Source organism: Hypanus sabinus, chromosome 32 (assembly GCF_030144855.1).
Source record: "Hypanus sabinus isolate sHypSab1 chromosome 32, sHypSab1.hap1, whole genome shotgun sequence".
NCBI classification, from domain to species: domain Eukaryota; kingdom Metazoa; phylum Chordata; class Chondrichthyes; order Myliobatiformes; family Dasyatidae; genus Hypanus; species Hypanus sabinus.
In genome coordinates, this window is record NC_082737.1 from 5,198,362 (window position 1) to 5,211,433 (window position 13,072).

At 46.0% G+C, this 13,072-nt stretch overlaps 1 protein-coding gene across 1 annotated transcript in view; it reads left to right on the forward strand.

Moving 5' to 3' along the window:
* LOC132384380 (zinc finger protein 850-like) overlaps positions 1-9,348 on the forward strand; it is a 75,895-nt gene extending 66,547 nt beyond the window's left edge. Inside the window, exon 4 of the mRNA XM_059955484.1 lies at positions 1,980-9,348. Within this exon, the coding sequence (XP_059811467.1) occupies positions 1,980-3,337 (1,358 nt within the window). The 3' untranslated portion in view covers positions 3,338-9,348. The remainder of the gene's footprint in view (positions 1-1,979) is intronic.
* The last annotated feature ends 3,724 nt before the right edge of the window (positions 9,349-13,072 follow it).

The following is a 13,072-nucleotide window of genomic DNA, read 5'->3' on the forward strand; positions in this document are numbered from 1 at the left end:
ACTAGTGGGGTGCCACAGGGCTCGGTATTGGGACCACAGCTTTTTACCATTTACGTTAACGATTTGGATGAAGGCATAGAAAATAACATCAGCAAATTTGCTGATGATACTAAGCTGGGTGGCAGTGTGACATGTGATGAGGATGTTAGGAGAATTCAGGGTGACTTGGATAGGCTGAGTGAGTGGGCAGATACTTGGCAGATGGCGTTTAATGTGAATAAGTGTGAGGTTATCCACTTTGGGAGTAAGAACAGGAAGGCAGATTATTATCTGAACGGTGTAGAGTTGGGTAAGGGAGAAATACAAAGAGATCTCGGAGTCCTTGTTCATCAGTCACTGAAGGTGAATGAGCAAGTGCAGCAGGCAGTGAAGAAGGCTAATGGAATGTTGGCCTTTATTACAAAGGGAATTGAGTACAAGAGCAAGGAAATCCTCTTGCATTTGTACAGAGCCCTGGTGAGACCACACCTGGAGCATTGTGTACAGTTTTGGTCTCCAGGGTTAAGGAAGGATATCCTGGCTGTAGAGGAAGTGCAGCGTAGATTCACGAGGTTAATTCCTGGGATGTCTGGACTGTCTTACGCAGAGAGGTTAGAGAGACTGGGCTTGTACACGCTGGAATTAAGTAGATTGAGAACGGATCTGATTGAAACATATAAGATTATTAAGGGATTGGACAAGACAGAGGCAGGAAATATGTTCCAGATGCTGGGAGAGTACAGTACCAAGAGGGCATAGTTTGAGAATAAGGGCTAGGTCATTTAGGACAGAATTAAGGAAAAACTTCTTCTCCCAGAGAGTTGTGGGGGTCTGGAATGCACTGCCTCGGAAGGCGGTGGAGGCCAATTCTCTGGATGCTTTCAAGAAGGAGCTAGACAGGTATCTTATGGATAGGGGAATCAAGGGATATGGGGACAAGGCAGGAACCGGGTATTGATAGTAATTGATCAGCCATGATCTCAAAATAGTGGTGCAGGCTCGAAGGGCCAAATGGTCTACTTCTGCATCTATTGTCTATTGTTTATGCTTAGAGCCTTTTTTAGGTGTATAAGATGTTGAGATGCATTGATCTTGTGGATAGCCAAAGTTTTTTTTTCCCCAGGGCTGAAATGGCTAACACAAGGGAGCATAGTTTTAAGGTATTTGGAAATAGATACTGAGGGGATGTCAGAGTAAATTTTTTTACACAGTGAGTGGTAGGTATGTGGAATGCACTGCCAGCTATTTGTGTGAGAGTATTTCAGTTACTGTTGGGCCAGGCACCCATGCAGCTCAGTGGGAACAGGAAATAATACCAATGGAGAGAGTCAAACTGAGCCAGGACACAGATTGGAGATGACAGAAATGCCCCGTTCTTATAGAGACAGGGGGAGGATCAGAAAATTTGATGGTCATTCCAGATACCAGCACTGTGCCCAGTTAGGAGATGATTTCCCTCTCCAACTTGGGTTGAACTTCACTGTAACAGTGTGATGTCAGCTCACACCTTGGCAACTCAAGTGATCTCAACTGAAAAGTTGTCCTTCACCCATTGATGGATTATGTAAATCTTTTTACAGCTTAAAAATGACAAGGAATTTGTCTACGGGAATCTAGAACACAACACACCAGTTTTGCTGTCTCTGCCCGATATTAAAGAAGAGGAGCAAGGGATTCACTTGATCATCCTTCCTGCTCAGACTGTGGGGAGGGATTCACTCTATCATCTGACCAACTGGCATGCCCGTCATTTTACACAGGCAACCCATTCACCTGCTCAGACAGTGGAAATGGATTCACTCGGTCATCTCAACTGAAGATACATCAGCGGGTTCACACTGAGACAAGGCCATTCACCTGTTCTGTGTGTGAGAAGGGATTCATTTGGTCTTCCCACCTGTGGACACACCAGTCAGTTCACACTGGGCGGAAGATGGTCATCTGCTGAATTTGTGGGGAAGGGTTCACTCGGTCACCTGACCTAATGTCTCACCAGTGAGTTCACACCATGGAACGGCTGTTCACCTGCTCGGACTGTGGGAAGGGATTCACTAAATCTTCTCACCTACTGAGACACCAGTCAGTTCACACTGGAGAGAGGCCGTTCACCTGCACAGACTGTGGGAAGAGATTCACTTCGTCATCTCAACTGAAGGTACATCAGCAAGTTCACACTGGAGAGAAGCCTTTCATCTGCTCAGACTGCGGAAAGGGATTCTCTTTGTCATCTCAGTTACTGAGACACCAGTCAGTTCATACTGGAGAGTGGCCATTCACCTGCTCAGACTGTGGGAAGGGATTCAGTAAATCTTCTCACCTACTGAGGCATCAGTCAGTTCACACTGGGGTGAGGCCGTTCACCTGCTCAGACTGTGGGAAGGGATTCACTTCGTCATCTCAACTGAAAGTGCATCAGCAAGTTCACACTGGAGAGAGGCCGTTCACCTGCTCGGACTGTGGGAAGGGATTCACTTGCTCATCTAAACTGAAGGTACATCAGAGAGTTCACACTGGAGAGAGGCCATTCACCTGCTCAGACTGTGGGAAGGGATTCACACAGTTAGCTAGCCTACAAACACACCAGTCAGTTCATACTGGGGAGAAGCCATTCACCTGCTCAGACTGTGGGAAGGGATTCACTCGGTCATCTCAACTGAAGGTACATCAGCGAGATCACACTGGAGAGAGGCCATTCACCTGCTCAGTCTGTGGGAAGGGTTTCACTGAATCATCTCAACTGAAGGTACACCAGCGAGTTCACACTGGAGAGAGGCCGTTCACCTGCTCAGATTGTGGGAAGGGATTCACTCGGTCATCTCAACTGAAGGTACATCAGCGTGTTCACACTGGAGAGAGGCCATTCACCTGCTTGGACTGTGGGAAGGGTTTCACTGAATCATGTCAACTGAAGGTACATCAGCGAGTTCACACTGGGGAGTGGCCATTCACCTGCTTGGACTGTGGGAAGGGATTCACTTGCTCATCTAAACTGAAAGTGCATCAGCGGGTTCATACTGGGGAGAGGCCATTCACCTGCACTGTCTGTGGGAAGGGATTCATTTCGTCATCTCATCTGAAGGTACATCAGCGAGTGCACACTGGGGAGAGGCCATTCACCTGCTCAGAGTGTGGGAAGGGATTCACACAGTTAGCTAGCCTACAAGCACACCAGTCAGTTCACACCGGGGAGAGGCCGTTCACCTGCCCAGACTGTGGGAAGGGATTCACTCGGTCATCTCGTCTACTGACACACCAGTCAGTTCACACTGGGGAGAGGCCATTCTCCTGCTCAGTGTGTGGGAAAGGATTCACACGATTATCTCAACTACAGCGACACCAGCGAGTTCACACTGGGTAGAGGCCGATCACCTGCTTTGACTTTGGGAAGTGATTCTTTCAGCCAAATCTACCAAGTGTGCATCATTGTGTTCACAATGGGGACAGGCCGTTCTCCTGCTGTGAATGTGGTAAGCGATTAACTCAGTAATCTAACCTTATGTAACTCTAGGGGGTGATAGTCCCCCCAGCCCGGCCAAACTTAAGAATTCTCGTTTGGGTGGATCCTGTGTGATGTGTTCCCTGTTATAAATTAGTACCCTGAGATACCAAACAGTATACAATATCTGATTAAATAATAAAGCTTCATAATTCTTACTTTAACTAAAGGGTTAGTAAAGAAAACATACATGAAAAAGAAAAAGGACCCACTCTCTCCATTCACATCTTCTCATCTCTCCCCAGCAAAAGACACGAAATCCCTCTTTCACACTCACAACATTTCTCTCATTGGATAGCCCCGCACTCCAAAACCCTGTTATCTCTACTTGTAACCTAAACATTGCTGTTACAGAGAATTCATTACCTCAGCAGGGAAACATTACAGAGAGGCCATTACATGAGCAGTGAAACCTTACAGCATGTTACACTTGTGACACACTACCAGGTTCACACTGGGGAGAAAGTTTCAATAAGCTGCATACTGGATATTTGTCCATCACAGTTGCTGAATGCTATTTTGAGACTGACCGTTCGTGCAGAACTCTGCAATTATTTCTGCTGCTCACCACACCCAGTTCTTCACCCTAGTCATGGGTGGAGTTTCTTCTGCTGCATATTCACCTTTAATGGGACTGGAGTTTAATATTCTGTATCTGAGAAAATTAGATCAGTTCTATTTTAAACTCTCTGTCTGGTGCTTAGTGAATTTATAACACATCTAGTGTACAGTGATGAGTCAACTCTGGCCGCTGGACCCTGCCAGTGATTCTGTTCCACAACAGTGCTTTTAACCCCTCCCCTGTTTTTCCTCTATCACTCTCTCTGTGGGTGAAGAGATTTCCCTTGAATTTCCTGCAGACTGAAGAAGTCAAGTTGACTGCTCTTCTGGTGAGATGTTCTTTGCCCCTCAAATCTCTGGGCTGAGGAAGAATGACATTGGTAGTTAATCTCCCCATTCAGGGCTCATTTCCACATTATGGGTCATTTTCCCTGCTTCTAAAGGGTTGATAGAAAACACCACTGTCCTGAAGACTGAAAGCAGAATGGGAAACCATTAGTTGGCTGTTCAACGGAGCAGGGTCAGAAACCAGAGGCGTGTCTGCAGAGGGCAGAGTTTGGGGCTCTGGACAATGGTCAGGGTGAGAGCGTATGATGATGAGGAGGAGGGGATCAGCAGTGGGGCGTGGCAGCGAATGACAGAGTAGCAACATTTGGAAGCAAATTGACAGTGAAAATAATTTGGTTGTCTAACTGGTGACACAAACAATACCTGTGGTGAGGTGCTCCACTGATCGAGGAACACGAATGTGTTGGGAATGGTTTTATCTATTGGTGGGGTTGTTCCTGCTTGTTTATCCTGTAATATTATATCTGGATTGTTATTGTGGATTGTGCTATCTGAAATAATCTATTGATTGTCATAAAATTTGTCAGATTTTGACTCTGAAAGTGGATCAGGCTTGAATTTACGGCACCTCTGTAAGTGATGGAGGGCATTCATGAGTTTGTATTTTAAAGCAAGATTTTGGTGAATGATATTTGCCACTGATTGTACCTGCATCCGTAATCAGATTGCGTTAAACTGCTGCAGGGTCCTGGAATGTGTTGAATTGTGTCTGGTTTCTCTTGGCATTTTCTGCTCTTGCTGCCTTGTTTGTTTATATTCCATGTATTTTTGATTTTTGTTTATTTCCTTTTGTTAACCACCTTGTCCTGTATTTCTGCAAGGAACCCCTCTGTTTTTGCAAAGAGGTCTCCAACTCTCAATAAGGTGCTTGATGCTTCCTTGTCAACATCTCGTCGGTTCTGATTGTTGGGATGTCTCTCATGGAGGATCATACTCATTCCACTGGTTACTGTTTTCTTCCATAGTGACTATTCATTTTTCTGAGTTGCCTCTCATTTAAATTTTCTTGTCTGTATTTCTTATCACGATTGCATATACACACACAGAGTGCTGAATCCTATTCATTTTTGATGAAAATATATATGAGGGGTGATTGATATGTTCGTGGCCTCAGGTAGGAGGAGTCAATTTTAGAAAACCTAGTACAGTTATTTTTCAGTGTAGTCCCATCCTACATTTACACACAGCCCAGCAGTGGCATGCAAACGTTTGGGCACCCCTGGTCAAAATTTCTGTTACTGTGAATAGCTAACAAGTAAAAGATGACCTGATTTCCAAAAGGCATAAAGTTAAAGATGACACATTTAAAAAAAATATTTTAAGCAAGATTACATTTTTATTTCCATCTTTTACAGTTTCAAAATAACAAAAAAAAGAAAAGGGCCCAAAGCAAAAGTTTGGTGCCCTGCATTGTCAGTACTTATTAACATCCTCTTGTTAAATGCTTCTGTAGCCAGCCTAGAGTCTTTCATTTGGGTAAATTGCTGGGTTGTTATAAATAGCAAAGTACTGACTCTGGGAATTACAAATCAGAATATGCCCTTCCAGTCAATGCTAACCTGTTTTTGTTGTTACTGCCTAGTTCCAACTATCTGCACCAGAGCCTCCATACACCTCCCATCCATGTCATCAACAAAATTTATCTTTATTGTGTAAATCAAACCCACATCCTCCACTTCTGCTGGCAGCTAATTCAATACTCTCACCAACCTCTGAGTGAAGAATTCCCCTTCAGATTCCCCTAAAATAATTCGCTTTCATCCTGAACTTGTGTCCAATGTCAGGGTGAAAGGGAGGCCGGGGCAGAGAGGGAAGACAGTAAGGGGAGGGGGTGGTCGAATGTGGAGACGGAAACAGAGTGGAGGGTTTATACTCAGTATCTTTCAGAAAAAGTAATTGTTTGAACTTGCTGCAAACCTACTATCCATGCCCTGTACATTCTCAACCAAATTATTGACCTAGATGACAAGTAGCAATGTTTGATGTTCAAAGTAAATTTTATTATCAGAATACATATATGTCACCACATACAACCCTGAGATTGTTTTTCCTACAGGAACACTTAGCAAATCTATAGAATAGTAACAGGATCAATGAAAGATCAAGTAGAGCACAGATTTCAACAAACTGTGCAAATGCAAATATAATTAAATATCAATGAACAATGAGAGCAATGGGGTGTAACCCTGGGGAACCTCACTAGGCCCGGGCCTCGAGTCCAATAAAAAGCCTCCCACCATCACTCTCTGATTCGTACCATCAAGACAACTGTGCATCCCGTTAGCCAGTTTCCCTGGATCCCATGTGACCTAACTTTCCACAGTAACTTACCATGCTGAACATTATCAAAGGCCTCACTGATGCCTGTATAGGCCATGATCCTGGGACAGAGGTGTCACAGATCAGAGAGCATAGATTTACTCAGAGGATGGAGAGGTTTAGAGAGATTTTTCACAGAGTATAGCTCAAATCTTGAACACACTGCCCGAGGTGGTGGTGGAGGCAGATCCCTTCACAACATTTACGAAGTGGATGAGCATTGAAACTGCTGAGGTACAGTCGGCTCTGAATGATGTGCTGATAAATGGGACCAGTGTAGACAGTGAGTAGGTGGTCAGATCAGGTATGGCCGGCCAAAGGCCTCTTTCCATGCTGTGTGATCCACCACTCTGGACATGCCAAATTAACAATGGTGGCACTGTAAGACGTTGATTTCAAAACTCCACAGCCCTCGCCAACCTGAAATAAACCAGACTCGTCACCACTGGGAATATCTGTTTCTGTCAAGGTAACATACAAATTAGTCACCTCTGATAAACAACTGGCAATTGATGAAGTTCCTGTGTTTTCTTCCATTAATATTGCTTCCTTACAGCAAAACTAACCCTCTCACTGTGTCAGAATTGATGACTAAATCCGGCCCCAAACACTGTGCTTTCATCCCTTCACATTGTAACTTGAACCATCTCACTGAGGGTTCAAGTGAGATGGAGACACAACCCCTGCCCTCTGCACATGTGATCACATCTCCCCTGCTTCTGACATTTCAAATACCCGCAGAATGGTTATCTGATCCAGTCTGAAGGTTGTAGTACATTCAGCTTGTCGTCAGACCATGGCCTGCTGTGAGGTATAAATGTTCTTACAGTGAATTCGAATCTGCTGACATATCGGGAGTCTGAAAGTGAAAGGGAATCGGGAAGGGACACAAACTCCCCCTACCCAATCTGCATTCACAGCCCATGACGGTGACAGATGTCCTAGACTCTGGGGCTCTGTAACACACAATCTTGTGAACAGCAAGCTTAGACGGTCATTAATATGAAGAGAGAATTGTTGTTTCCTGAAAGGACACTGGAGCTAATCTATCTGATCCAATTCACCAGATCCAATTTACAACTAAATTTGTCTCGGGACCATCCTCCCCGGATCACGGAATGTCCAATCATCTCATTTTCTCCTGACAGAACCCAACCCGCCTACAACAGGACACCCACATTCCACTCATAAACTCTACGCACACACACAGACAGATCCCCTTCACCCCAAACTCCTTGCAGAACCACAAGGAATTGATCCCACAGCTTGGGCTCCGTCGCAAAAGTTCAAACCAGGGCTGAGGAGAGGCCGGAGCCTCCATCCACCCGGCAGAGCTCATGCCCGGCCATTCCTCACTGCACCCGGCCCCCGATTTACATAAACTCGAGATGAGCCACTCCTCACCGCCGCCCGGACTGTCCCACATTTGCAACACTTGTCGAGAGCGAGCTTGCGCGTCTCCCGTTGGTCCAGTCGCTAGCCAGAGGTCCCTACAGCGCCGCCACTGGCCGGAGGCCGGAGGGACAGCGCTGAACTCCCCATCAACCCCATCTAGCCGGCTCCGGGCGAAACGTAATGACCAACAAATATAATTCCTGTCAACGATCAGCTGTCTGAGTGATTCGATGACTGAGAGGAAGGAGTACCTATGGTCCACATTGTCAGGGTGATTTACAAGGAGACAAAGACTGCAGGGATTGGAGGTCTCCTGTTAGCTATTACACAGTGTACCCTGGTTCGCATTAATTACAAAAAAAGTTGTTTGTGGAAAAAAAACAAGATTCTGCACTGACTGAAGCCATCCCAAACCAGATCAGTCTGGAAAGTCCTGCCCTGAAACATTTCACACGCAAGAGAAGTTTGCAGATGCTGGAAATCCAAGGGACACCCACAAAATACCGGAGGAACTCAGCAGGCTGGGCAGCACCTACGGAAGATAGTACAGTGGACGTTTCGGGCGGAGACCCTTCGGCAGGATGCTGCCCGGACCGCTGAGTTCCTCCAGCATTTTGCGTGTGTTGCCCAGATACATTTGCGGTTTTGTGACCCAGCTCGAGACAAGCACAACACTGCCCACTCCACCAACAACACGGCAGAGCCGGACATAGGACTACAGGGGATTCAGTCATAAAACCCTAATTTAATTCTGTTGTTGCAAATCGTACGAAACAATAATAAATAGAAACAACAGCTGGATTCATAAAAGGGACCTTACATCACACAACAGGGGATTTAGTCACGAAACCCTAATTTAATTTAATGTTGTTCCACATCGTACGAAACAAAAGGTGTTTTAAAATAGAAGCGCTCTCCCTCACGTGACTTCACACAGCAGCTCCCACGCGGCTGACGTCACCCATGGTCTCCTCGTATCTGCATCTGCCGTAAAGGATAGTAAAAGCTTCTTTAGGTATGTGAATAGCAAAAAAAAATTAAGACCAAAATTGGGCCATTGAAGACAGAAACTGGTGAATTTATTATGCGGATCAAGGAAATGGCAGATGAGTTGAACAGGTACTTTGTGTCTTCACTCGGGAAGACACAAACAATCTCCCAGATGTAATAGTGGCCAAAAGAACTAGGGTAAAGGATGAACTGATGGAAATTTATATTAGGCAAGAAACGGTGGTGACTATTGAATCTGAAGGCTGACAAGTCCCCGGAACCTGATGGTCTGCATCCCAGGGTATTTAAAGAGGTGGCTGTAGAAATCGTGGACACATTGGTAATCATTTTCCAATGTTCTATAGATTCAGGAACAGTTCCTGCTGATTGGAGGGTGGCTAACGTTGTCCCACTTTTCAAGAAAGGAGGCAGAGAGAAAACAGGGAATTATAGACCCGTTAGCCTGATGTCAGTGGTGGGAAAGATGCTGGAGTCAATTATAAAAGAGGAAATTACGACACATTTGGTTAGCAGTAGAAGGATCAGTCCGAGTCAGCATGGATTTATGAAGGGAAAATCATGCTTGACTAATCTTCTGGAGTTTTTTGAGGATGTAACTATGAAAATGGAGAAGGGAGAGCCAGTGGATGTAGTGTACCTGGACTTCCAGAAAGCTTTTGATAAAGTCCCACGTAGGAGATTAGTGGGCAAAATCAGGGCACATGGTATTGGGGGCAGAGTACTGACATGGATTGAAAATTGGCTGGCTGATCGGAAACAAAGAGTAGCGATTAACGGGTCCCTGTCAGAATGGCAGGCTGTGACCAGTGGGGTACCGAAAGGTTTGGTGCTGGGACCTCAGCTGTTTAGAATATACTTTAATAATTTAGATGAAGGGATTAAAAGTACCATTAGCAAATTTGCTGATGACACAAAGCTGGGTGGCAGTGTGAAATGTCAGGAGGATGTTAAGAGAATACAGGGTGACTTGGAAAGGTTGGGTGAGTGGGCAAATGTATGGCAGATGCAGTTTAATAGGGATAAATGTGAGGTTATCCACTTTGGTGGCAAGAACAGGAAGGCAGATTACTATCAAAATGGAGTCAAGTTAGGAAAAGGGGAAGTACAACGAGATCTAGGTGTTCTTGTACATCAGTCAATGAAAGCAAGCATGCAGGTACAGCAAGCAATGAAGAAAGCTAATGGCATGCTGGCCTTTATAACAAGAGGAATTGAGTATAGGAATAAAGGGGTCCTTCTGCAGCTGTACAGGGCCCTGGTGAGACCCCACCTGGAGTATTGTGCGCCGTTTTCGTCTCCAAATTTGAGGAAGGGCATTCTTGCTATTGAGGGAGGTTCACAATGTTAATTCCCGGAATGGCGAGACTGTCATATGTTGAAAGATTAGAGCGACTGGGCTTGTATACACTGGAATTTAGAAGGATGAGAGGGGATCTGATTGAAACATAGAAGATTCTTAAGGGATTGGACACGCTGGAGGCAGGAGGCATGTTCCCGCTGATGGGTGAGTCCAGAACTAGAGGCCACAGTTTAAGAATAAGGGGTAGGCCATTTAGAACAGAGATGTGGAAAAACTTTTTCACCCAGAGAGTGGTGGATATGTGGAATGCTCTGCCCTAGAAGGCAGTTAGAGGCCAAGTCTCTGGATGCATTCAAGAGAGAGTTAGATAGGGCTCTTATAGATAGCGGGGTCAAGGGATATGGAGAGTGGGCAGGAACGGGGTACTGATTGTGTATGATCAGCCATGATCACAGTGAATGGTGCTGCTGACTAGAAGGGCCGAATGGCCAACTCCTGCATCTACTGTCTATTGTAACACACTAATGTGATCAGTCTGGAAAGTCCTCCCCTGAAACATTTCACACACAAGGGAAAATTTGCAGATGCTGGTAATCCAAGGGACACCCACAAAATACCGGAGCAACTCAGCAGGCTGGGCAGCATCCACGGAAGATAGTACAGTGGACGTTTCGGGTGGAGACCTTTTGGCAGGATGCTGCCCGGACCGCTGAGTTCCTCCAGTATTTTTCGTGTGTTTCCCAGAAACATTTGTGGTTTTGTGACCCAGCTCGAGACAAACAGAACGCTGCCCACTCCACCAACAACACGACACAGCCGGACACAGGACAACAGGGGATTCAGCCATAAAACCCCAATTTAATTCTGTTGTTGCAAATCGTACGAAACAAAATAAATAGAAATAAATACAGACAACAGCCGGACACATAGAAGGGACTTTACATCACACAACAGGGGATTCAGTCATGAAACCCTAATTTAATTTAATGTTTTTCCACATCGTACGAAACAAAAGGTGTTTTAAAATAGAAACGCTCCCCCTCACGTGACTTCACACAGCAGCCCCCACGTGCCTGACGTCACCCATGGTCTCCATGTATCTGCATTTACTGTCACGAGCACGGTGCCTTACGTCACACACGCGCTGCTGTGTTCGAGCTAACGGCTGAGCTACCAAGCATGAGCCAACGCCTCTCGCCCAGCTTCCACAGAGGAGTTGAGAATTGATTGCCGGGCTGCGCTACTCCCATTAGTGAGAAGCGATGTCAGTCATTACTTACACGTAATACTGGAAGCGGACCAGCCGAGAGGGCGTTGTCGCTACTGAGGCCGTTTCCTGCTGCCGCTCAAACTGCCCGTTAAAGCGGAACAAATTCCAAAGAAACTGTCCCGCTTTTTGATTTATTTCCACTTACCTCCAAGGGAAGTTGGGGGCGTTTGTGAAGCATCTCCTGCGGCCGGAGTCTGATGTATCGCTGAGAAGTAGGAGGAGACCGCACGGCCTATCGCTTGATGCCGCTTCCCAGGAGAGGGATCCCGCCAGGAGAAGGAGGAAGAGGGGGATTTTATTGACGGTGTGAGAGAGGCGGACAGGATGTTTGTGCCGGTGGGGACAGCAGAGGCTCATCTGTGGAAATGTCTGAGCCCACAGTGGTGGCGAGCAGAGGGATTCACCACATTGCGACAAACACCGGCAGAATTTTGCCCTGCAAGCGGGGTCAATGGTCCGGGCAAAGTGACAATTATTTGGGTTTTGTTGAGACTGTACCTGGAATATGGTGTAAAATCCCGCTCCCCATACTAACTCCGGTTATACAGACCAAAGAACAAACTGCCGGAGGAAATCAGTGGGTTGGGCAGCATCTGTGGAGGGAAATGGACCGTCAACATTTCGGGCCGAGATCCTCCCTATGGACTGAGAGTGGATGGGAAATAATAGAGAATAGAGGTGAAGGGTGGGGATGGGGCAAGAGCTGAGGAGTGAGAGGTGGATCCAGTTGAGGGGAGAGGTGGGAAGGTGGAAATAGTGATGGGGGTGAGAGGTGAGTGATTGGGACAACACGAGGCTGCAGAAGATGGAAATTAATTTCATAGAGGATTAACAAAGAGGTTAGAGACATGTGGCTGAGATGGGAGAGCAGCCATCATCTTGTTGATGATTAAAGGGGCTGAATGGCCACAGATAGAAAAGTGCAGAAAGATCGAATAGACCTGCGAGGTAATCTCAATACATAGAGACAGTGAGTACCTGGAATGAGTTGTTCAGTGTTTGCATCGTTGGCTATCTACCTCGGGTTCAGTATCCTCACCGTGTTTGGGAATTCCCACTCACTGTCGTCTGTCTGTGAGCAGCTGGAAATTAAAGAAACACACAAGTTGCTGGAGACGTGAAATCACATCAGAAATTGTTTGAAGCCGTTCTGACACAGGGTTTTGGAGCTAAAGCACTAACTTTGTTCCTCACCACAGATATTCTTTATCTGATGAGTGTTACTTGAATTTGCAGTTTTTTAAATCATTCCAACGAAATGTTCTAAGTCTCCTGGGAAATGGACTTGTGCAGGACGCATTCATTCTCTTACAGCACAGAAACAGGGTTTTCAGCCCATCTAGTCTGTGCCATTCTCTGCCTGGACCCATCTACGTGCACCCAGACTCCAAGA